Source organism: Eurypyga helias, unplaced genomic scaffold (genome assembly GCF_000690775.1).
Source record: "Eurypyga helias isolate BGI_N326 unplaced genomic scaffold, ASM69077v1 scaffold3300, whole genome shotgun sequence".
Lineage (NCBI taxonomy): Eukaryota > Metazoa > Chordata > Aves > Eurypygiformes > Eurypygidae > Eurypyga > Eurypyga helias.
The window spans coordinates 87,190-111,182 of NW_010226074.1; the positions used below are offsets into that span (position 1 = coordinate 87,190).

A 23,993-nucleotide genomic window follows, 5' to 3' on the forward strand; every position below is an offset into this window, starting at 1 on the left:
CACTGCCTTCCCGCCGTACACCTCCGAGCTGGAGCCTGAGGACACCACCCACCTGCACCGGCTGGATGCCGGGGACGGTAGGTGCCTGCATGACGGGCTGCCCCCGGTCAATCCCACATCAGCCTGAGACATCCTCGCTCTGGATTTGCTCTTTACGGCTCTGTCACCTCCCAGGAGGTGTTGGAGGCTGTTGGGGTGGGGGAAGAGCACCTGTATCGTCTGCTCAGGGAAACTTCCCTGCTAACAAGCCCCCACTGCAGAGTGCTCACCAGCCCCAGAGCACCTGCCAGGGCCTTTCTGCCTGCCCCGGCTCTGACCCGTCATGGCAGATGCCTCGGCAGACGCCTGCAGAACGTGCCCTGAGTGTAGGCAGGGCTCTCCGGGGGCTAAAGCTCCTTAAACAGGGAGCGTGAGTGCCTGTCCTGGCCTCTGAAATACAGCAGTGCCTGCTGTGATGCCGTTCCGGAGCAAGCAGAGCAACTCTGGTTGCGGGTGTTACCAGGAGAGTGGAGCGCCAGGACCTGCTTGGCGGCAGCTGTCCCGGTCACCCGGACCCGGCTGAGGGGACAGCGGCTGGCTCCAGCCCCTGCCCAAGGGCTCGATGCCACGGGGGCACAGGAGCCCTCAGCTGCGTGGGGACGTGGGGACAGGGCCCCCACGGCCAGCGCAGGGAGCTCTGGGGCAGGAGCGTGGCCCGATGGCTGGGGCGGTGCTGGGTGTGGGGGTGACCCCTGTGGCCGTTCCCGTCTGGGACCCACCAACTCTGCTGACCTCACGCCACCTTGTTCTCTGTCCCTGCAGGCTCGCTGGGGCCCGGAGCTATCGGTGCCATTGTCATCGCCTCCCTCCTGGGTACATCTGTGCTTGTGGCCTTGGTTGTCATCACGCTGAGGAAGTTCTCTGCCTCCTGAACTCAATAAAAGATTTTTCCGTAACCCATCTGGCCCGTCTCCTGCCCTCAACTGCTCCAGCTCCCCGTTCGCCCTGGGGAGAATCCCAGCTGTGGCCAAGGGCGCTCCAGCCTCTGTGCTGGGCAGCAGAGCCGCACCCCAAAGTGCTCTTTGCTCTTAGCCAAGGTCTCCTGGGGGCAGGTAGGCAGGCCTGGCTGGGGCAGGCAGCGTCACCCCCCAGTCAGGAGGGACCTGTGACAGTGTGAGTGTCTTTGGGCTGGCAGCAGCCCCCTGGGTGTAGCCTGGGTGGCGGTAATGGTGTTGGGTACCACCTTGCACAGCTTTCCTTGGGAAGGAAGGACCCCGATGCTTCCCTGGTCTTGCCCCAACCCATATAGCCCCACTTCTACCCCCTGTGTTTGGGCCAGTTGCCTACCACCAGTCGCACTGGAAGGGACTGGGGAGGAGGTGAACAGTCGCTGTGGGGGAGGAAGAAGATGCACGCGTGTTGCTTTGGCGCTGGCTCGCTCAGCTATATTTCATCACACGGAAAAACGAGACAACGAGAAGTTCCCCTCAGTTTGCTGAGGCAGCCCGGCTGGGGGGCTCCATTGTCCTTGTGGGCCCCAGGCCTGGCCCTGTACAACACGTGAGACCACTGAAACGGAGGCGTGCAGGGCTGGGTCTGAGGAAGTAACACTGGATGCCACTTGGTGCCTGAAAACGGCACGGCCTGTGACGAGGGTTCGGAGTCCTAAAAGTCACGACAGAGCAAGAGGGGCCGGAGCGAGTTGGTGATGGGTCGTAGGACAGTGCACGGCAGCCCTGAGCCCCTCTTCCCCCCATGGAAATGCAGTGAGGAACCAGTGTGCTCACACTGGATCAGCCCCTCCGCTACTGGGATGGCCGTTTCTGATGGGTGGGGGAGCGTTTCTGTGCCGTGAGAAACATCCCGGCAGGCGTGTGGGGCTGTAGAGGCTGGGCTGGGCTGGGCCGGCTGCGAATCTGCAGGATCTGGATGCGACGATCTCTCAGGTAATTTTAAGGATTTCCTAGAGCTGGAGCTCTTCTGGGATTTGGGAATTTGTGGTGCTGCAAGGTCTGGACCCTGGGCAGGAGGTTTGGCTGTATTTAGAAAGCTGACTGGGGGCGTCCCATTAAACGAGGCTGATGCAGCAGCCTGGAGGCTGCGATCCCTTTCTGGCCCCCAGCTCTGGGTTGGGTGCTGGCAGGTGGCAGGGACCCTCTCCCTGGGGTGCTGCGGGTGACCAGGGCAGGACTGTGGTGACATACAGACCACACCCCAGCCCTCCCTTGGGGGGTCTGGCCCCCCACTACACACCCCACATGTAACTGGGGCCCTGCGTGGCCCAAAGACCAGCTCCAGGGGTCTCCATGGCTCCCCACGCTGCCACCAGCGTGGCCGTGCTCCTCCGCCCCTGGCTGGCGAGCGGCTCCGTCGGCAGGCGACTGCTCTCCATCCCCTTTTCGAGCACAACTGTGGCACAGTTGGAGCGTACAGCAACGCGGGCCATGGCGCCTGGAAGACTCTTTTGCGGTGTTGTGGAAGGATGCCAAATAACTGATTTCTCCGATGGACACTGGCCGCAGCTCGGGAACGGCCTGTGGCTAAGAAGCCCTCGGCTGTGGCCACGCGTGGGGCTGTTTGGAGCGAGGCGGTTGAACAACAGGCAGATGCTGCGGGTCCATCCCCTGGCTGGCCTCAGCGCTGTGCCCTGGGCTTCATGCGATGCTCAGTGCCGCAGCTGGAAGGAGCGGTGGTCCGTCTGTGCTGCGACGGGGGATTTGCGTATATACACAGAGGTGAGCCTGTACAGGGAGGCTGCGTGTGCAGCTGGGTGCTGTGGGTTACAACATGCAGGCAGCTACTGCGGGCCAACGGCTCCTGGGGCAATGTCACTCGCCTGCTCCGTGGCCACTTGGCCCTGCCAGTGCTCCCGGGGTAGGTGGTGGTGTGCGGGGAGGCGCTGGCACAGCCACCCTGCTCTGCGTCTCAGCAGCAGTGAGTAGCAGGGACCGTGAGTGTTGGATCAGCCCAGCAAGGCCACGGTGCCAAGAGTAGCAGGGGCCGTGAGTGTGGGATCAGCCTGGCAAGGCCACGGTGCCAGGCTTCTGCAGCGACTCTGCGGAGGGACGGAGGCTGTGGAAGCGGAGGTGAGCCATGGGGCAGAGCCAAGATGTGCCTTGACGCCATCAGGCAGGCAGACAGCGGTCAGGGCTGGCGAGGCTGGGCTGCTGGTGGAGTGGACAGGCTATGGAGAATTTTGGAGCCTTTGACCGCAAGTGGGCCGAGGGTCTGCCGGCGGGATGGGCCCAGTGGCTTCACAGCAGTGCTGGGTAGGTTGGAGTTCCCGGGGCTTGTCCCAGCCTGGTGCCACCGGGCTGCGTGAGCGGCGGCAAGAGAGGTCCTCTGCATCTTAGGGGGTAGGGACTGAGATGGTTTTAGGGGCCCCCAAACTCCCACGGTAGCGATGAGCTTAGGTGCTCCAAGTGGGTGACATTAATAGCTCGGTTATGCCTGCGGCCACGTGCCTTTCCGGCTCACGTGCGGGGAGGGAGGGGTCAGCTGGTGGCCTTCGGGCTGTGTCTGTTTGGCTCGCGTTCTTTGGGGCTTTAAGAACACCTGCGAAGGGGTGGTTTTAGCCGGTTCGAAGCCCTGATCTCCAGGGAAGGATAGGTGCTGCAGGAAGCGTGGCGGGGAGCCCAGGAACTACAGTCTGTCTGTTTGGGGGTGCGTGTGCCTGGTCTGGGACACCAGGTCCTGCATGGCGGCCCGTGGCACCACCACTGCACCCTCCCAGCTGGCAGCCCGTCCTCGGCCCCTCTCCCAGAGGCGCTCCAGATGCTCGGGGATGCCAGCGGTCATTGGCGGTTTCTGCTGCCCAGTTTCCTCCGCTGACTGTCATCTGACTTGTGTACCCGGAAACACTCCTTCAAGTTCTGGGCTCGGATTTTGGGGTTCAGGATCTCCTCCCCCATAGAACTGGGGAACCAGCCCCTCTCCTGGTCATGAAGACGCTCCCCAAATATCCAGCCTGAGCAGAGACAGAGACAGGCATAAATGGGGAAGGACTGGCCCTTGCTCCTGCGCTGGGACAGTTGTGCTGGGAAGAGCCTACGGAGCTGGCAGCGCGTTCTGGAAGCTGCTCAGAGGCCTGTGCTGGAGCGGACCCAATTTGTAAATCTAGCCGAGGACGCCCGCTCGCCTGAGCAGCACTGTGTATGGAGTGGCTTAAGGGGTGCCAGCAGAAAGCAGGCACTGCTGCCAGCGAGTGCTCTCTGCTGCCCCTGACGCCACAGGAGCGGTCCGCTGCAGAGATCCAACGTGACTGAGTTTGCCAGCTATGAGTGCCCCAGAGACCAGGACTGGGCAGCTGTGGAAGCATTATCAAGCTCAGAACAACTCTAGGTTACATCTGGGGTGGCTGTGCCAGCCCCACCATGGCCCGCAGCCAGTGCCAGGGTAGCTGTGTCAGCATTGCCACAGCTTGGGGCAGCCTGGATTTGCTGAGTTCTAGGAGAAGGCAGTAGTGCTCTTGGCTGTGATGCCACTGCCAGGGTCTGTCCTGGCCAGAGGACCCCCCTGTCTGCCTGACTCCCTGGAGTGTTGCCCACCTCCCTAGAGTGCTGCCCACCCTCACACAGGAACTCCTAGCCCAGCCCCATCCCGTCCCCCCTTACCATCGTCTGTCTTGTCCAGGATGTTGAGGACGTCAGCCAGTTCTAAGGACAGCTCATCCGGCTGCTGGGCCACGTACGGGTGGACACACTGGATCTGCGGGCAGTCTGCCGGGCAACAGGGTGAGAGTGAGGGATGGACCATGACGGAGCCCGCTGCAGGATGGCACGGCTCAGGTGAGTGTACACTGAGCTCCCGTCTGGTAAGAAACCCTGCAGAGGCCAAGGGGTGCCCTAGCCGCAAGGATCTGGGAAACATCCCTGGGGGAAGGGAGCTGGGTGCACCCCGCCGCCACAGTGTCGCTCCGTGAGCAGCCTGGGTGGGAGGGAGAGTGCTGGGGCAGCCCAGCCCCGTCTGGAGGAGACCGAGGCGAGGGCCAGGCCCAGAGACAGATGGGTATTGATGGTGGAAACAGAAGGGAGCCCTGGGAGAGGGTTTGGCAGAGGCCCCAGGCCTGGGGTTGGACTGAGATCAGGGTGGAAAAAGGTTCCCTGGGGTAGCGACGAAGAGCTCCTGGCTCACATGCTGTGTCTCTTACCAACAAGTCTGGATGTAAATGAGACGAACTTGGTTCTCCGGTTTGGGGCCAGTGAAATCATCCAGCGCTTCATTTCACTCCTGGATAGGGAGGACAAAACAGGGCTGTGAGCAAGAGACAGTTGTAGGGACCCCAGCTCTCCTGCCCAGCAAGCCCTGGGCTCCTAATGCCTCCTCTCATGGCCCTTTCCTGCCTGTTCTTCCCCCCCTGGGTCCTGGACTCACTGGGGATGCTGAGCCCCCCTCTTGCACACACCAGTTGGGATATCCCAGGTGCCCCAGTGCCCTGGACCCTGCTGCACAGGCCTGGCTTGCTGCAGGGCCCCCAGGCTGGCTGTCCCCACGAGCAGCAGGATCCCCCTTGGACACCTTGCTGCTCCCCAGAGAGGCAGCAGCAGTGTGGGGGCCTGGCACCCTCCGAGCTCTAACCAGCAAAGGCAGCTCCTGGCTCAGCTGGGTCAATAGGACAAGTTTTTCCTGGAGAAAAGCAGTTAGAGGAACCATTTATTCCCTTAGCTGCTGTGTGGGAACATTGAAAGGGCAGAGCTGATGAATTCACTCACATCCGAGCGCTGTGGCGCACCAAGGGTACCGCTCGCTTGGCAGCGGATGAGACGAGACCCGCCTGAGCGTCGCCAGATCCAGCATGATGCTGAAACCCGGGCCTGTGGCAGGAGGGTGAAGGTTTCACAGGCACTGGAGAAGCCCCAGGCCCGGTGCTGCCTCGAGGGTTCCCTTAGCCCGACTTGGAAACGGGGCAGTTCATCTTCACAGGCTCCCGCTCCTGCCTGGAGCAGCAGCGACGCGTGCTCCCGGTCCCGAGGGAGCCAGAACTTTCCACCTGCTCAGATGGTAGTTTTAAAGCCTGAACTTGACACACATCTAAAGCCACTGGAGTGCCTTCTGGGAGGAGAGAGGTCTAAAAGCGAGACGTGAAGGACGAGTGCTGGCAGGCTGACCTGCAGGGCTGGGAATACCTTATGCGTCAGGGCTGAAGCACGATGCTGAGGAGGAGTGAAATGCCCTGCAGCTGCAGGCTGAGTGCAGTCCCGCTTGCCGCCAGGACCCTGCGCACAGAGGGGTTGGCACACAGAGATCAAACCAGGGCTCTTACCGTGCTGGTGGCCCTAACTGCAGGCTGGCCTTGCACACAGTTCCTTCTAGAGCTCTTTGGATCCTGCCCACAGCCTCCAGCTCCCCTCGGCCCGTGAGGGACCCACCTGAGCTCCAGTCCAGCCCCTGCGACCAGCTATGCCCAACTGCACTGCCAGCTCCTGGCAGAGCCCACCCAGGGTGTTAGCTGCAAGCTGCCACCAAGCAGGTCATCGCTTCGGAGCTAGGAAGTGCCGCAAGAGCAGTGCAACAGATGCACCAGCCTGTTTGGCACCCCATTCTCTCTTCTGCTTCCTCAGTTTTTCAGTCTGAGCCTGGTACTGCCCCAGTCGTCCCTGCAGCTCTGGAAAAGCAGTTGCTGCATCACGTCTCAGCGCACAAGAGCTGCTGGCAAGCCGAGTGCTGGATGCACGCTCACTGTGGCCATCTAGAAGATGGGACAGGATGCAGAAACGCAGAGCTGTGCTTGCCTCCCCTGAGCGGAGGCGAACCCTGGCCTGGTTTATCGTTCCCTGCACAGCTCAGTCTCACCGACGTCAGATGTGCGCTTGCCCTGCATAACGTGACTGACATCTCTATTTTCAGTACAGCAAAGCTGCAGTCACGTTCCTGGGGAGAAGGTGCAAGTTGCTGGCTGTGCCTGGGGGCTTGTCTTCCTGATCCCAGAGCTGGGAGAAGAGGGGGTCAGAGTGCAGCCCCTGGGCCTGCATCAGGACAGGTCCCAGCTGGGGCTGGTGTTCTTCAAGGGATATGGAGGTTGAGCACTGGCCTGACAGCAAAGGAACATCAAGCTGGGGGTGTCCATCACCTGGAGTAGCTGTTTAGCTGGTGGTACACGTACACCTGTAATAGCACAGACACGGTGCCTAGAAAACATGGGCTGCTAAGGCTTGGGTCAACGAGGAAGCTGTGCCCTGAGCTCCAAAACAATCAGGTCTGTGTTAGCACAGCTGAATCATTTGCCCAGCCTGAGCTTGCTGGAGCCTGAAGTGAAAAATCGGTGAGCCAAAAAAACCTGTATCCAAGGAGACAAGGAGGCTTGGTGCAGCAGAAAGGCTGCATAAGACCGGCTGTGGAAGGTGCCAAGGAACTGGCCTCTTCTCCCACCCTTTGCCTACAAGCAGGAGCCACTTTGCTTCACAGGGCTGGTCAGGCATCACCTTGATCTTTATGAGCCAGCTGAGCTGCTGGGGCGTGCACAGCGTACATCCTCCTTCTTTTACTTTCTGAATATGCTGCAGGCTGTAAATGCTTGGCTCCTGTGCCGGGGCTGATTTCTGACCTCTCTGTTGCAGAATGCAGACTTCTCTCCTGTCCATCCTCCACCCTGGCTGCTACAAACACACCGTACAGGAGAGGAACCTGCCTCCTTCACTAGCGCCTTTCAGTCGGAGAGGACAAAAGCAGCCTCAGGAGAGCGATGCTGGGCAGAGCAGTTTGTGGGGCCAGCTCAGCTGCCTGCCTGACCCTGGTAAGCCTGGAGACCTGATCCCCAGCACCCAAGGGTGCTGCCCTTGCATGGGTGTAGAGAGGGAGCACTGCCGAGCGATGGCAGGGCGAGCCGTGTACTCACTGGGACGACGCCTTCAGCATGTAGCTGGCCTCCCGGTCATCGGCATTCTCCAGCAGCCTCAAGATGAAGACGTTGGCCAAACTCTGCCCCTGATCTTCTAACTCTTCTACCCGAAGAAGTCCCCGGGGAGCAGAGTCAAACACTTGGTACTTGTCCCTGGGAGAGGTGAGAGAGGAGATTAGGAAAAACTGCCGTTATTCCAGGAGACTTTGGCTTCAGCCACCCAGAACTGGACTGAGGACACAGACCAGGAACTGCTGCATGGCAGGAGGAAAGAAAATGTCCTGCTGTGGGAAGGGATGAGTGGGTGGCTATGAAAACCCACCGCAAAGCAAGAAAACCCTCTCTTTGCTTTGCCTTAGGCATCCCACTTGGCCTAGCACAAGTTGCTTACTCTGTCTGAGCTCCACACAGACGGTGCTCCCTCAAAGGGGACTGTGAGGTTTAATTCATTCCTATTTGTAAAATGCCTCTGTGTTTTCTGGATACAAGCTGCCGCAGAAGCAAAATATTTCCAGGCGTACAGACACTGCGGCGACATGTTTATTAGAAACGTTGGACTGGCGAGATGCTCCTTACCGGTGAGTCCAGTTAATGCCACAAAGAACACGCTGTTCTCTGCTACCGGTCTGTGCTGCTGTGTTTCACTAGTGTCTTGTTGCGCAAGACCTAGTCCTAAGCAGGGTGACGTTCTCCTCCTCCTGAGGCAGGTTATACCACGTCAACCACTAGCTTCGGGCCTAAATTTATATCCCTCCCTGCTGCTCAAATTTTCTAGCCCACCTTCTTGGAAGTTTAACTGAGCTGTTCTTCAGGCAGCGATGAGTCAAAAATCATTTCTTGACAGGAAGACAGGCCTCCTGGGTCAGCCCACCAGTTGATGTAACTCACTGCCACTCTGCACAAACTGATGGGTACATGCTTGCTTACTCTGCTGGGATACCTGGCCTGGAATGTGTTTGCCATAAATTTTCAGCTGGAGTGAGCTGTGCCACCCATGACAAGTCATCTGCGCTCAGTGTCGGGGTGACTGCTGGAGGGAGGTGCTACAGGCCAGGCCAGGATGCTCTCCCCGTGCTTGGGGGACAGGATGGGGACACAGCATCGCAGCTCGAATAAACCCAGGGGTAAATCAGACTGACGAAGGGCCCTGCATGCTGCCCAAATTTTGCACTCACCCAGGAATTTGCCGGCAAATTACCAGCAGATCATTGAAAAGGAACAGGTAGATTTCCCTGAAGAGTTTCTTGGTGCGAAGTGTCCGCGATGTCTTCGGACCATTCATTTGCTGCAGTTCCCCCTGCTTCAGCAGCCAGCGGGAGTGAGAGATGATGGGCACAGACTAGAAGTGAGAAAAAGATGGCAAAGATCAGGAGAGCAGTAAAACCCCCTGGGCTTATGCAGTCAAGATGCTGAAAGAGCTGCAGAAGGAAGGGTGGTGAGCTCCCGTCACCACAGCTTGCGCTGCAGAGGATGGAGCAGAGCTGCACGGAGAGGTCAGTGTGCTCTGCCATGTACGCCGCAGCCCGGCATAGAGCATAACAGAGCTCAGAGGGGGACATGGCAGGGGCCTAAGGATGAACAAACACTGGAGGACAGCGATGCTGAAGTGCCAAGTGCACTTAAACACCAGGCTATGTTCTGCACAGCCTGATCTGGCTCTGGGAGAACCCATGTCTCATCACTTGGGCTGAGCCTTTCTGGCCAGGGAGACGGAGTTTCAAAAATGTGTATTTGGCCTTTTGGCTACAAAAAAACCCAGGTTAAATGGTTTCTCACTGGTTGGGTGTGTCCCAGCCAGGAGGAGATACTGTGCACGCAGCCACAACAGCACTTCTGCTGGAGCTTTACTGCACATTTGTGTAAAACACAAGAAGCCCGGAACAAAGCCCATGTTATATTAGAACACTACGGTTCCGGTCAAATGACTAAAATGTTGGAAAATATCTGTGTAACTGCTACTCTTTCCTCCTTCACTCCTCCCTGTGTTCATCACATGCACGGTGGCACAGCCTTTCTTTCCACACGCTTCCACTCTTTTCCTGACAGGAGCTCTGCCTGCTCCAGTGTCCAAGGCAGACCTGCTCCAGGGATGAACCAGCTCCTGCCTGTCATCACAGCCTCAGCTTTACAAGCGATGAAGGCAGCCTTGTAGCTACCCCAACCCAGTGGTGTCCTTTGAGCTGTGGTCTAGTCCTGACGCACTGGAAAGCGCTCAAATTCTTGGGTGACGGGTGTGGCTTTCCAAACAAATGTCCCAATTTTTTTTTTCTTTGGTGGTTCAGGTATGAAAAAAGTTGCTGGGAAGCTAAATATACTTAGAGTTTGTGAAGCAGAAATATCTGAGAAGCATCTCCATAGCACTCAAAAAAAGAACTGGCAACTTTATACTCAGCATTGGAGTTTCACAGCATATATTAAATGACCTGGTGAAACACCCCTAAATATTGATTCAGTCATTCCCTGAGTGGAGCCAAAACAGATCATCAGCAAGTAATTAAAGACTGTACATAATGCATAAATGCGGGGATGAATGAAAATGGTGGGACACTCTTCACTTTGGTATTTTCCAGCTTTAAAATGTTTGTTTTGCAGCTTTCATCTTCCTTTAATGTCATTTGTAATGTAAAATAATAGCCAAAAGCTGACCTGCATTTTGGAGAGGTGAGAGGGAAGAGCCAGAACTGAGCGCTGGAGCAGGAGCCACCCACTGCGCATGGGTGGTTTGATGCCAGCGTGTCACATCTGTACACGCGTAACACGCTGGCCTCAGAGCTACGCCTGGCCTCTGCAGCACGTGTGCATGGAGACCACATGCACGGGTGCAGTGCTCGCAGCAGCATCCCCTTCACAGGCTTTGGAGGGGGACAGTGGGGACCAGGCCACCCCTAATGCTCACTAGAAGGAGTGCAAATATGTTATTACTGCCACATGTGTGCACACAACATCTGGATGTTGTCGGTTCCCTGTCTGCAAAGGGTTACCAGTCTATGCTTGTACCTTGATCTTGAATTCCAGTTTCTTCTGGATGCTGATCATCTGCTCTGTTCGGCTCATCTTCCTGACACCTTCATTGCATGCCTTCACCACCTGGGAAAAAGGGAGTAGAAAGGTTTGCCTCTACTGGCCTGAAGCAGGTAAGTGATGATGGAGAGCGCACGAAGGCCTGACCGTCACGGGTAAGTGCCCTGCTGTGAGAGAAATTGATGAAGCCAAGCTCTCCTGTCAGCACCTTATTCACATGAAAAATAGAAGGGGGGGGAAAAAACAATTAAAAAAAAAGACAAAAAAAAGCCCCAAACCCACAAGCCCCACCCTCCCAACACCCAGAAGATGTTATAGCTGAAAGCTGACTATCAGAGCACACGTTAGATGGCTGCATTCAGTTCCTGAACCAGACAATATTAAGCAATACTCCTGGTTGCACAGCAAAGGGAACAGCTCATTTTCCGGAGTCTGACACACCATGCATCTTATCTTCCTTGTCCCAAATGCTTGAAATGAGGTACACGCACAGTATCATCTTCAAGAAGAGAATGAAGCCTAAGACCTTAATGTCAAAGATGCAAATGCTGCAGTTCTGCCAAGGAGTGCCAATGTCAAGGCTATGAAATAGCCCAGGAAAGAGACGTTCATCATACAGAGCCCAGCTGTGTTCTGAGTACAAATTTTCAACTGAAAAACCACAACCAACGTGCAGGCTCTACCCTATTACAGGGACCTTAACCTAGATGCCACTGCCAGTTTCATAAGGAGCAACTGTCTTGGGAACTGGCTAGGTAGAAGAATTACGTTGGAGAACAAGATCCACTTTGTGCTCTGTTTCTGTGACTCAAAATCCACCAGAACATCAGCAACTGAAATGGTGAGCAGCTCTTACCTCTCAGATAGGATACCTACAGAGAAAACAGGCACCAGATGATCTCTGTTGTGATGCCTGTACCTCGCTGGGTATTAGGCATCTAAATTTAAACACTTACAGGTAAGTAACATGCAAAGGGAATTATAAAATTGAACATGAGTCACTGACAGCTGAGCAGCATTTTTCCGTCAGCAGTTGTAGTCTGCATCCTACAGGAACAGCCTTCCTCAGGCTTTTGACCATTAGGAAAACAACTGACAACCAGATACGTCATGAGGGATTCTGCAAATACTAACTAATGCAGAACATTCTTCCTGGCCTTTATCCCTAGTGATCTCCAAAGTGTGCACTTCCTAGGCTAATGCAGGGCAAATCCAAGAGCCCATTTTGTTCCAACATTTCAATCAGAAGCTGCAACCATAACCTCAGGCTGACATTCCAGCACAGTTTTCACATTCAAATACTTATACTGATCTGCAGGATTCAGGACATGTTCCAAGCTTCTGATGGAGAAGGGTCCTAGCACTCTGTCCCAGCCCACATAGCTGCAAGCTATGTCCAGACCATTTAGATATTAGCCTGGAGGTGGGATTGCTCTGTCTGACCGTGTCGAGAACAGCCCAGATGGAAAACACCCCAGTGCCTTCCTGGTGTTTTGCACACAGCAGTAATTAGCACAACTGAACATGACACCTGCCTACCAACTTCGGGAAAGAGGGCTAAAAGCAGGCTTGTGTACTTCATTAAGAAACTGTTATTCTAGGTCAAAGGAAGAAGTGTGCTGTATTGAAGGAAACATGACACAGTTGTACACTACTGCCTGTTGCAGCTAATTACATCTCTCAGTGGGATCCATCACCTTCAGGTACCTGCACAACCGATTTGTATTCTTGAAGACCTCAAGGGAAAGCATTCTCCCTGCCCTTTCCTACAGCAGACGCATACGTGTCTGTTGTTAGCAAGGGATTCCTCGTCACTGACATCTAGGTGCTGCTAGATTAGTCCACCTTTGAGAGCAAGGAAGACTTAAGAAAAAAAAAAAAAGAAACACAGTGACAAGATTCAAAGGGACAGCTCCAGGAGCAACTGCAGTTTGTAGGTCTTTTTTGGTGGGGGTAAATGAGCGCAATGGATTAATCTTAATGGCCTTCAGTTAGCTCATTCAAACTTACTGTTTCCAGTTCTTTATGTGCATCCAGAGCAGTGGTTTCCCTGTCAGACTTCTCTTCCACTTTCTTCAAAATATTCTGCAGGGAAGGAAAGGCTGTGTTAACTCCGATCCCAATCTGACAGCACAGAAAGGTCTTTGCTGGCCTCAGAGTTATTTCTGGCCATCAGCCTAATTACACGATAGGTGACAGTACAGTGACTCTCACCTCTTAGTTCCTCTTTCTCATTAAAATCTGTTCCCATCTGACCTTACATCTAAAAGAAATATAGGAGACAGACCTCTATTTTCTTTAAAAAAAACCCACACAACAGAAAAAAAACCCCAACCCAAAACCTAAAGCTGGCCCTAACAGTATTATTGGTAATCCCAGTGGGATAAGACCATTTGGGACTGAGCTGTTTCCTCATACCTAGAAGCATGTCCTCCACGTGTTTAAACAAGCCGGCAAAGCACAGGAGGAAGATGGCTGACAGTCTGGTGAAAGCCACCATGGTGTGTTATACATACAGGGAGAATGTCCATGTCCCGCAGCTGTTCCGCGCCGTGCATCCGTGTGTTGGAGCCCTAACCCTCAGGCAGCTGGGTTAATGGGCTGTTGCTACACCTTCTAGCAGCTCAACAAAGTTCCCTCATAACTCTTCCACTGAGTAAAAGCTACGTGGCAAATTCAACACTGATTTGAGGTTGGTCACTGAGTGCCCATAGATGTTGAGAATGTCTAATTCTGTGGAAAGGCTTTATTCTGCTCTAGGGTTGATTGTGGCTGTATCTAAGCCTCATTCACGGCTGCTGTTAAGGAAAATTCCAGGAGTGATGCAGAAGACCTTTGGGAGAGAGAGAAGAGCAAAACTCTACCTGAACCAGCAGCTTGAGGCGAGTGATCCTTTGAAACGGCAGAATCAGGAAGGAAGAAAAGGACAGGCCTTTGCACTTGGGATCCAGCTCCAGCTGTGAGATCACTTCCCGGAAAGCTGGCTTGTCCTGGCTGAGAGGAGAGAGAGAAGGTGAGGGCTTTGAGTGCTACCCTGCCTGAGAGGCTGGTGTATGGCTGCTGACCCAAAAGCAGCTTGGTCCCAGAGACAGCATCTGCCTGGCCTCTCCCAGCGAGAGAGAAGAGGGGAGGAGGGGACTGAATGCTTCTAGGTGTATTTTAGTTTAAATCTAGAACTATTTATAGTGTTGGGGGAGGGAAAAAATAGACTTTTAATGTACAAGCCATGGTAGTGTTCACATGTGTTAGCACATCTAGCTCAGCAGCATACGCTGCGTGCGTAGGTGTGTGTGAATGGGGTGTGTGTCCAAGTAGATGAGTCAGAGGCATAATTACATATTTTTACACAGTTGGAACTCTGTGACAAGGTGAAATTCACACAGTCGTAAGAACAAGACAAGCCACAGAACAGCTCAAGCTTGGCTACTCCTGGCTGCTTAGCCAGCGGATGGGAATCATTCCCTGGCCTGAGAAGGCCACAGGCCATGCCCAGGCCTTCCCCGATGGCATTCAGAGCAGATGAGGGCATTGCTGGGCCATGGATGCTGCCACACAGAGCAGCCTCACAAGCCCCAGCTGTCGCAGCCAGGCAGTGCTCCCTGGCAGCTGCAGGGCCCTGAGGAAGACTTACTGCTGGAGGCCCACACGCAGAAACAGCACGGTTGCGAACAGATTGCCAACTGTGCAAACCCCGTCTTTACTGCGTGTGACTCGTGACATCCGAGAGAAGCCGTCGCAAGGGTTTCTCCCTGCTGCGGCAGGTACTCGTGTGACGGTGTGGCTCACCGGAGCCACAGCAGAGTGGACCTGCGTGCATCTGAGGGACAGCCAAAGGGCAGCTGTGACACACCTTGGGCTTCGAGCTCAGCCCAGTGCTGTGAAATTCTCGTGCCAGCTAGGAGTCTGGGGAAGGGAGTCTGTTCTTTGCAATTGGCTCCGTGTTCTCCCGCAGGTGAATAAAATGCTGCATTCTAAATTAGTATCTAGGAATGCCTCTGTCTCCAACAGGTCTTTTCAGGCTCCAGTAATCCAGCCTAATTCTCCTTCTCTTCTGAGAATCTGGCTAATTGCTCTAGGCAAACTGTTTATATTTGGCAGCTATATTGCTCACCTCTGACTGGAGGGAACCCTGCAGTACCCTCCTTTGGGAAAGAACAGTTGGCCAAGCTCAACAGAGGCCACTTCAAGTGGGTGGTTTTTTTTTGCCTCAAAAGCTGGAGAGCAGAGAAAGAAAAGGATTAGGGCTTGTTATACTCCCCTGAACCAGCTGCTGCTATGGGCAGGAAATACAGTGCAGCATGTGCAGTGTGCTGTCCTGAAAGAATCCAGGACAATGTAACGAAAGAAAAATTAATTCTCCTGCTCAACGACAAGCTTGTAGGGCACTCTTTGTTTTGAGCTGGCATAAAAGAATTACTACCAGACTAAAAGATTCGCTAAACTTGAAAAACAGTGCAAAAATATCTTGGATTATACTCTCAGGCCTAGGTAACGTTGCGTGTGTTAGCACCAGAATGCGAAGAAAATAGCTTTTTTTTCCTTTTAAGAAAATTCTGTTGCTTAAAAAAATAATTTGGAAGGTCAAATGCCTTGCTGAGAACCTTGGGAAAAGCAGTAGCTGTTCTTGTAATCAGAACTCTGTATTATTTTCTTGGCCTTTCACTCTCTTACCTGTACTTGCAGTTTAAGGATGATACACACATTTGTGTCCCCGTGTACAGCCTAAATATTTCCCACAGCTGGGAACTGCTAGCTCTGAATTTACTTGGTACGTTACCTGCGTACTATATCACCCCACCCTTATGATAAAGCCTAAAATTGTGTTTTCTTTTTATAGTGCAGTAAAAAATCAGTGAAGTGTGAAATTCTGTTTCTGTGCTATTTAGCCCTTTCTCATAAATCAAAATTACAGTAAATCCATGTCCTATTCAATCTGTGGCCTAGTCAAAAGGCTTTAGCATCAAGCATTGGAACTCACAGAAGCTGCTTGTAAGCTCTCTCCTGGTAGGTCTGGTTGGAGACGTAGGTGATGTACACAGAGAAGTGATTCACCGTATGCTGGTAGACAATATCACACACATCCGAGATCACAATATTCTCCTCCACCCGCTGCTCGAGATCCAACAGGAAGCTAGATGGGAAACACAGCACTCATATTAATTGTGACCTGTCTGTCCTAGGTAATTCCCAGAGAAGCCCTTGGGGCTCAAAGCAATCCATGTGTTCACAGGTGCTCTGAAGGCAGTGGATAACAGACTGCCCCTAGTCAGCTCCTCCACCCCTCTCCACATGAGGTCAGTTAAGCGATGCTATTCAGCTGGACAAAAATCCAGCAGCACTTGTCTTACCGCTCACTAACAGCCATGACATCCAGGACATTGGAGAAGAGGATGTGTGCCTCAGACTGGTGTAAGATCTTTTTCAGACGTTCATTCTCCATGAAGTGCGACACCAACAGATTCAGACTCTTGTAATACGAGGCTTCGGAAGTAACCAGCTCAAACATGGCCTGGGAGAGAATCCCAAAGAAGGAAATCAGCAGGTACCTTCTACTTTTATACAGACGCACATACAACTTCAGTGAGAACATCTGTGCTGCACACAGTCATGGACCTTGCGCCCACCCTCCAGTCCCAGAGCACAGGGAGAGGTAAGCCCGCAATAGCATTTGCCATGTGCTACACAACACAGTGACTTGAACGGGGAGGATTTTTTCCCTCAAACCTGGCTCCTTCTTCCTCTTTAATAAGTTGTTTGACCACAGTTCCTTCCACTGAATCTCTCCAGCAGAAATCTCTTTTTCTCACTGTCTGTAAGCAATCTGATCTTTTGCACATGCACCCATAAAAGCACTTCTAGAGTCTCTCAGTCTTGCCATGAGGGTCCTGCCAGCACCGGCCCCTTCTATGCCCACTTGCACTTTCATCTCCCTTTCGGTGAGTTCCCCTTGGCAGCCCCACACACCCTCCACCCTCTTGCTGATTATGACAGTGTCGGCTTGTATCTTCGCTCGTTGGGGCTTATTATGCTGCCTAGGAGGGTCTCCTTGCATCATCTATGCTCTTGTTTTAGAAAGACCACGGTGCGGGGGCTGCGCTGTGCAGCACGCAGCAGTCCAAGTGTGCATCACATGCTCCTTGGGGCAGAGCCAACAGAAATATATGCTGTGGTGCTCCAAGCCCGTCTGTCTTCCTTGACATGAAGCAAATACAGCTGTTTCTGTCCTAGCGAGGCTCCCTGATTGACCCTGGCCACACACTTTTCTGACCCAAATCACCAAGGACTGTGACAAGACAGAGTAGTCCTCAACTATTACTGTAAGCCCTAAGTACAATCCTCAAATTCCAGCCCTTGCTTCTCCTGTTAAAAGAGAAGTCTCTGGCGCAAAGCCTGGCTTCCTCAGGCCAGGGATGTGGTCTGGGTAAGCAAAATGGCAAATTGATGGTTTGGTTCAGAGATAAATCGCAAGTTAATGAGACAAGGACATAAAACCTGCCCCCAGCAGGTGCTGCAGGGATGCTCCACTATACCACACAGAGCTCACTTACTCTCCAGGCAAGTGCTTGTTGTCTTTGTTCAGCAGTAGATAAAAAATGTGATTATTTACACAACGTTAGTTGAAGTAAGATTAATTGAAGATTCTCACAAGGGCTTTAACATGGTGAAAAATCATTAGATCCTTCAGATATCTCTTGATGAAGGTGCATCTTGGGCTCCTCTTCCTGGGGCTGGCCCATGCTGCCACTGCTGAAAGAGGAACCTTCTGGCAGCTCAGGGAAAGTCTTGCTTCCTTGAACCTAAAGCTGCTTTGATCCCTGAGCCCAAGCTCCCCTACTGCCCACAGCTCCTCTCTGCACCCTGGTGAGGGTGGGAGCTGGCCAGGCAGTGTGCGTACCAGTCCCTGAGCTTTGCCAGTGGCTACAGGGGCCCAGCTAGAGTCGGGGAGATCCAACGGAGCAGCAGGTACATGCAGTAATTTTTGTGCTGGGCATATGGAAAAGTTATCTTCCAAATTAGCTGAGAGTCTGTCTTGTGGCTTGGTTGTTCTTTTTCAGGGTTGTTTTGTTTTGTTTTGTTTTTCTTTTTAAAGAACTGACTTGAAATTCTTCACTGATCAGTTTTTGGTCTTTTTCTGGAGACACTGCTAAGCAGCACAGAAGAACCGGAGGTAGAGAGACCTGTTCCTGACACTGTGCTGCAGTCCAAGGGTTGGTAGCCTAGGAAATATTCCCAGTGGGCAGTTGAGGCAAACAGGTGGTCCTTTCCTGCACCAGAGAAGGAGGCTGTGCATGCACAGCCCCAGGGGAGACAGGGCAAAGGGTGTGGGCAGAAAGGAACACACTTGGCCGGTGTATGTGTAAGAGCTGGTGTTAAATGAGAGGAGAGTTATAGGTAAAGATACAACAAAGGATAAGACAGAAGTGCTGGTATAAAAATAATGAAATCCATAGTGAAAACATCAGTGCACAAGGTTCTGATTTAAAGGAGTTGCCAAGTAAGTAAAGGGTATCTCCACTGATCAGTACAAGCTTCTGGAAGTGTTCACAGCATGTGCAAGGCACAAGATTCTAATTTTATTTTGGAGATCCAGCTGGCCCTCTGCAGACCCAAAGTACCTACTCCAAGCAGCCCAGACCGCTGTTTCCCTTTTGAATGCTAAGCATGAGCTGCAAACCTCTCAAACTGGCACCAAACATCCAACATACGATGCGATGATGTGATCTCTGTGGAATAACTGAACTTTGCCAGCTCTAAGCAATCACTAGAAAAAAAGAGCATGAGCTTCTGGTTTCAGAATTGCAAAAATAACAAGAAAAAAAATTTGAACTAAATGTCAGTAGATGTAATAATATCTTTCTGAGTCTACAAATAGTCTGAAACTATCTCTTGGAAACATGACCAACACTGTTCATCAGTCCTCTGGGTCATTAACTGTGTGAAATCTCATAGTTGCATAAGAGCTGTACTAATCATTTTCATTGCTTATGTTTTGGCAGAAAGACGGAGAAAGCAAAAGAGAAATGAAGCCTAAGGAAGAAGGAAATGTAGAAGGTAAAAAAGGAGAAAAATTAAGAGTCGCCAAAGACAGAAGTAAGTAATCCTACAGGGTAAATTCCTATTGAGATAATATGGTGTTTTACTGTATAGATTGGAAAGGTCTGTTCCCAATAGCCCCGCTCTTCATGTAAATCACCAGGTAAGAAGGGGGAATTCCAGTCTAGTCCAAGAGGGATGTTGTTCTGGGGCAATGCCACGGCATTGGCTGTGACCAGCTCTCAGACCTGGCTGCGTTTACATGGCCAGTCTGACATCCACCTGCAAAAGTGCTGCACATCCAGCTGGAGAGCTCTCTGGAGGTTTGAAATCGAAGATTTGCTCAAAGCATCAAATGAAATTAAACATTTTCTGGCCATTTTTGTGAAAATGGAACAAGAGAGAGAGACTGCTTAACCATCGAACGCTCTGTTCCACACAGAGGCCATGTCACCTGTGCACACAACAAGGTTCAAGTCCTGCTTTCGTTTAAGCAAAGAATATTTTCAGAGCAGCAGCTCTCTGATCTAAATTCACACCATGACACATGGTGCAGATTAGTCTGTCTCTGCCCCTTTTTCTAACACCAAAGTGACCTGAATCCAAATAATCCTTGGCAAAAACTTTATGAAAGCTCATACATCTCAGGAAAAACGGTTCAGTTCAAAGATTGAGAATACTTTGCTAAACTATTTATTAGTAAATTGTTTTGGGCGAGTTCCACTCAGCTCGAAATGTCTTAAAACATAGAAGATGAACACAGTGTAGGAAAATGAATATTGGTAGCAAGTAGAAAAGGACAAAATGAAGAAACTGTACAGTAAATAAAACAAGGACAAACTGAAAGGCAGAGAACTGAGCTGGGAAAGAGGAATAAACCAGAGCCACTCCACAAACAGGCCGTACCAATACCTAATTTAAGGTTCATACTGAAAGAAGTTTCACTACATGTTGTTTCTTCTAAACTCTAGATCACGACCTCTTCAGAGCCTAGTACTTCGGAGACAGACTTTGTTTTAACCTAAATCACATTTAATACAGGAGGGCTGTTTTCTCTCTAGTCACTTGTTCCTCCTGTTACATACATGCTGCCTGTCATTGCCTCCACATTAACTCCATGTCAGAAACCAAACAGCACTTCTTTTGGCTCGTCCTTCTTGCATCATTACATTTTCTAGATGGTTAAAAGAAAGCCCTTGGTGATTCATGTTTTGCCATATTTGAAGCTCAACAGATGTCTTGGTAATTAAAACTACCCTATCAATGAATTAGTCATTTCTGATAATTATTCCAGTAGCACATAATTCTCATATTTCCCTGACCGCTGTGGTCTGTAACATGTCTTTTGCATTTTCTTTTGTTCTTCCTTTTTCTGCATTTGCATCCATGTTTTTTGTGAGACTTGGAGTTGATGTTTTACATCTTGCTACTCTCACATTTGCTTTGGGTGAAAAAGGCTGGTAGGGCAGAGGCTGTCACTGTCTGAATTCTGTTTGAGTTCCCAGGGCTAATTGGCCATGCTGCAACATTTATTTTTCCGAAATTGCTGGGGGGTGGGTGGGTGGTTGTTGGGTTTTTTGGTTGTTTTTTTTTGTTGAAAAATTTTTTTTTCCCTTCCTGAAACTCTATTTTTTGGCTCATTTGTTCCAATGGGGACAATGACAAATTGCCTTCCATGACACTTTTCAAGCATCCATTACTCTTCTGGTCAAGTTTCTTGTCTTGATCCCTGAAAAACACCTGTCTTGGTTTTTGTCTTGTATTGATAACCTGCTTAGTCATTTTCTGTTACTGCCAATAACAAAGACCAGATTCCTCCTCTTGTTCTTGTCTCTTCCATTTTACAGATTACTGCAGATTAGCAACTTTTTCTCTAGCTGTGTAAACCCTCGTCCATCACAGCTATGGTGGTGTTCCCTTCCTCAGCTGTGAACAGGGGGTTTTGCTTCAACTTTCTTTAGCTTTTGTACTGGTATTCCTCTCTGTGCTCCAACTACTACTCTTGTTTGACCTGAGGAGCTGGAAGCTTTTCTATTCCCTGTGTTTACCACAGCTCTGAAAAGAAAATGGGTCAGAAAAATATGATTTTGTCCTTAAGACATTTACTCCAGAATTTCTGCTGCCCTGTACTTCAGGTAAATTCCTCCAATTCTCCTTCATGAAGCTGAACATGTCACATTCACTTAATCAAGCCCTCATGTACAGCTCATACTCCCAATTCATAGCCAACGTGAGTACAGTTCCAGCACTGCAGGAGCAAGCACTGCTTGCTTATAGCAAGGCTGAATTCCACATCATATCTTTAATTGCCTCAGTGATTTCTTCAGCCCTCCTTGTTTTCTGTCCTTGACTCTCCTCACAGAGCAAATCCTCCACTTTATCTATTCAATGTTCAGCCAATTTCACAGCTTTCTGGCTTTGAGCAATTTTATAATCTCTTGCTGTGCTAATCCCAGAACAAACAGGAAGAAAATTTCAGTTCTGATAAACTAACATCAGGGGAAAGCACAGCCCTTCTTTAAGGCAGCACTGTCCCATCTCCATATGCTTTATTTCTCTTGTTATTTAAGCAGAGAGAATAAAATTCAGCACACTTATTGGTGAGGTTTAGCGGCACAGAGATTTTTTCCTTAAAACACCTACAAGTAATGAACGTAACTCAACAGAAATGGCAGGTTTTGAAATCCATAATGCGAACTTTTAAGCAAATGTTTCTCTGTAAAAGACACTTCATTTTGAAGCAGAAAGAAATAGAAAAGCTTGTAATTTTTCAGATGCCATATTGTGTTTGTAATGCTGGCAGATAGAAATACCGTGATTTGCCAGGTAAACAGAACAAATCTGATATGGAAATAACCAGTGCAGAAGAAGAACATAGAAAACTAACAAACCATTTTAGTCACCTTCAGCCATAGCCTTGACACACTAACCGCCTGTGCTTGCCAGCCCCAGCTACCTTGTATAAATGCAGGTCCCTTCCACTAAGGGTGTAACACAGCCCTGCCCATCACACCCCTGCAATGAGCCTTTCCAGTGTACCAGTGAAGTTACAGCCTTGGCCAGAGTAAGGGTGGTGCTGGGTACACAAGGGATTCATAAATGTTGAGTGTGCAAAGCCAAGTAAGCTTAGAGAGAACTGCTCACACCCTGAGATGCTCTTCAGCACTTTGGGCACGATTGCATGAGCCAGGACTGAACAGATACTGCCACACAGCCTCACCAGAAGCAATCCTGGTGCAGGAGTACAGTGGGACTCACGGGATCGAGCCTTTGAAGGCCCATGGCTCTTATTACTTTGCACACCACGCATGAAACACAAGGCTTGTTTGTCTCCATTGCTCCAATGCGTAGCACTCCACAAATGCAGTGCTATGCACTGACAAAGAGCACTCACTATCCCCCTGCTATCCAAAACAGCAACCAGTTTTAACTTGTTTATGACTGACGTTTTCATTAGCTGTGGCAGCTTCCCTCGCCTCCTTTCACTGTTTGATGCAGCCCTATAAATTAACAGCTTATGGCTCTTGAACTGTGATGTCACTGCACTGTATGGCTAAAATGCAAATATACCCGTCACTATTTTTTCAATGTTTTGTATAAGACTCCAAGTAACAGCATTTAAAAATAAGGAAGCTTATCAATCTCTATCTCTTCCCTTTCCATTAATGCCATCATATTTAAAACAGATTACAGTTAAGCGTTGAATTCTTCTAAAATTTCTGGTAAAAAGTATGTATCCTGCTAGTAACTTCAAAAAAGAATTAATATGCATTGGTAAACAGTTGTTCTTCATTATCCCTTCCTTCCTTAGTAAAGTGCTCCTAAAACTGAATCAGAAAAGGGAAAATAAGTTCTTTTTTTTGCTACAGAAATGTCCAGCAGTAAGAGCATAGAAAAACATCTGTGGTTTCCAAAAAGTGAAGAGTGCTAACCAGTGCAACACAGAAAGGTACTCAGCAGGGCAAGGCATGTCTGTGACTCCTACGAAGATTTTAATTTTTAAAACTTGATCATTTTACTTAACTCACTCTTGTTCTTTTAAGCAGCAACCCAGTTAAGAAACGTTCCACCTTCCCTCATTACCTCCTGCAGCTTGATCTCATCTGGCTGGAGGATGCTGAGGACGCCGCTGCTCTGGATCTCAGGAAGATCCTGCCATAAGTTGAACCTGGAGTTGGAATTCCTCAGCAAACTGATTTGTGGTGGAGCTTTGCTTTCGGTTGTACTTGTAGGTTCTTCTTCAGATGGGATTTCCTCACTGGGTGAATTCTCCTCAGCATCTGTCTGTGAATCCTGCAGTCGTCTGGTTTCAATCTCCTGGCGTGTAGACTTATCTCGATATTCCTGATACAAGAGCCCTAGGAGACAACATGAACAGGTCTGAGAGGTTACAGCTGAGCAGAAGAGTAGAAAGGTATGTGGGGAAGGATAATTGTTTTGTATTAGTTCACTGCATCAGAGGTGAGAGAGATCCCTCCCGTGCTAGGCGAAAAAGCCAATTATGGCATTCTTATTTCAGCCAGAAGAGGAAACTATAAATGGAAGGCCATTTCTAAATCTAAAGTGTTGTCAACAATCTGCTCTCAAAAACATTTGTAACACTGTCAGATGAATCCATGGTCAGTCGGAAGACACAAAAGAAATGGTTTGTTATTTGCCAGGTTTTTAAATGTTTCTTTTAATCCTTGATTTTCTCTGCAATATTATTGTGTTTCAAGTTACATAGATTGATAGGTATGTGTAAGTGTGTGTCTCGAAAAATAATACTGCATACATTGAAACTACTTTAAAGGAGCAATTTGATGGCCATGAAAATCCTTAAGGAGGAAACACTGAGCTGCAGGTAAGACATTGGCAGGTGAAGCATTGGGACAACAAGCTACAGTTACTAGTTTGTTTTGGTATTGACGTGGTGCTTAGCCTTGGAGATGTGGCTTAATTTCCTTCTGTTTTCCTTTCCAGTTTCTGTGATGATAGAAGATACAAAATTAACATTTAAAAGGTACCTGAATGCCACCGCACTAAGGAAAAGTGAAAGGAAACAATTAAGGAAACAATAAGGTAAGGAAACAATTCACACACTCTTGTGGCACATCAATCACATGAGGTGTCTTATGAGTTT

The 23,993-nt window shown here is 50.5% G+C and overlaps 2 protein-coding genes across 2 annotated transcripts in view; one reads left to right on the forward strand and one right to left on the reverse strand.

The window, feature by feature from the left end:
* LOC104509406 (chromosome unknown open reading frame, human C2orf82) overlaps positions 1-911 on the forward strand; it is a 9,786-nt gene extending 8,875 nt beyond the window's left edge. Inside the window, exons 3-4 of the mRNA XM_010151343.1 lie at positions 7-77; positions 802-911. Of these exons, the coding sequence (XP_010149645.1) occupies positions 7-77; positions 802-911 (181 nt within the window). The remainder of the gene's footprint in view (positions 1-6; positions 78-801) is intronic.
* A 2,845-nt stretch (positions 912-3,756) lies between these two features.
* Positions 3,757-23,230, reverse strand: NGEF (neuronal guanine nucleotide exchange factor). Its single transcript, XM_010151321.1, has 11 exons — positions 22,955-23,230; positions 16,186-16,346; positions 15,816-15,968; positions 13,702-13,831; positions 12,848-12,922; positions 10,814-10,903; positions 8,992-9,155; positions 7,814-7,969; positions 5,129-5,208; positions 4,593-4,697; positions 3,757-3,946 (listed from the first exon to the last, which is right to left on the reverse strand). Exons 2-11 carry the CDS (start codon positions 16,341-16,343, stop codon positions 3,774-3,776), a joined length of 1,284 nt encoding a protein of 427 aa, XP_010149623.1. The 5' UTR covers positions 16,344-16,346; positions 22,955-23,230; the 3' UTR covers positions 3,757-3,773.
* Positions 23,231-23,993: the final 763 nt, after the last annotated feature.

Excerpts from the sequence above, each read along its gene's own strand:
- NGEF (XM_010151321.1), bottom strand. The coding sequence starts at position 16,343 with ATGTTTGAGCTGGTTACTTCCGAAGCCTCGTATTACAAGAGTCTGAAT. Across the intron at positions 10,904-12,847 it reads CACATAAAGAACTGGAAACA|GTGGTGAAGGCATGCAATGA; the intron begins GTAAGTTTGAAT and ends CCTTTTTCCCAG. Across the intron at positions 3,947-4,592 it reads CCTGGACAAGACAGACGATG|GCTGGATATTTGGGGAGCGT; the intron begins GTAAGGGGGGAC and ends GTCTCTGCTCAG.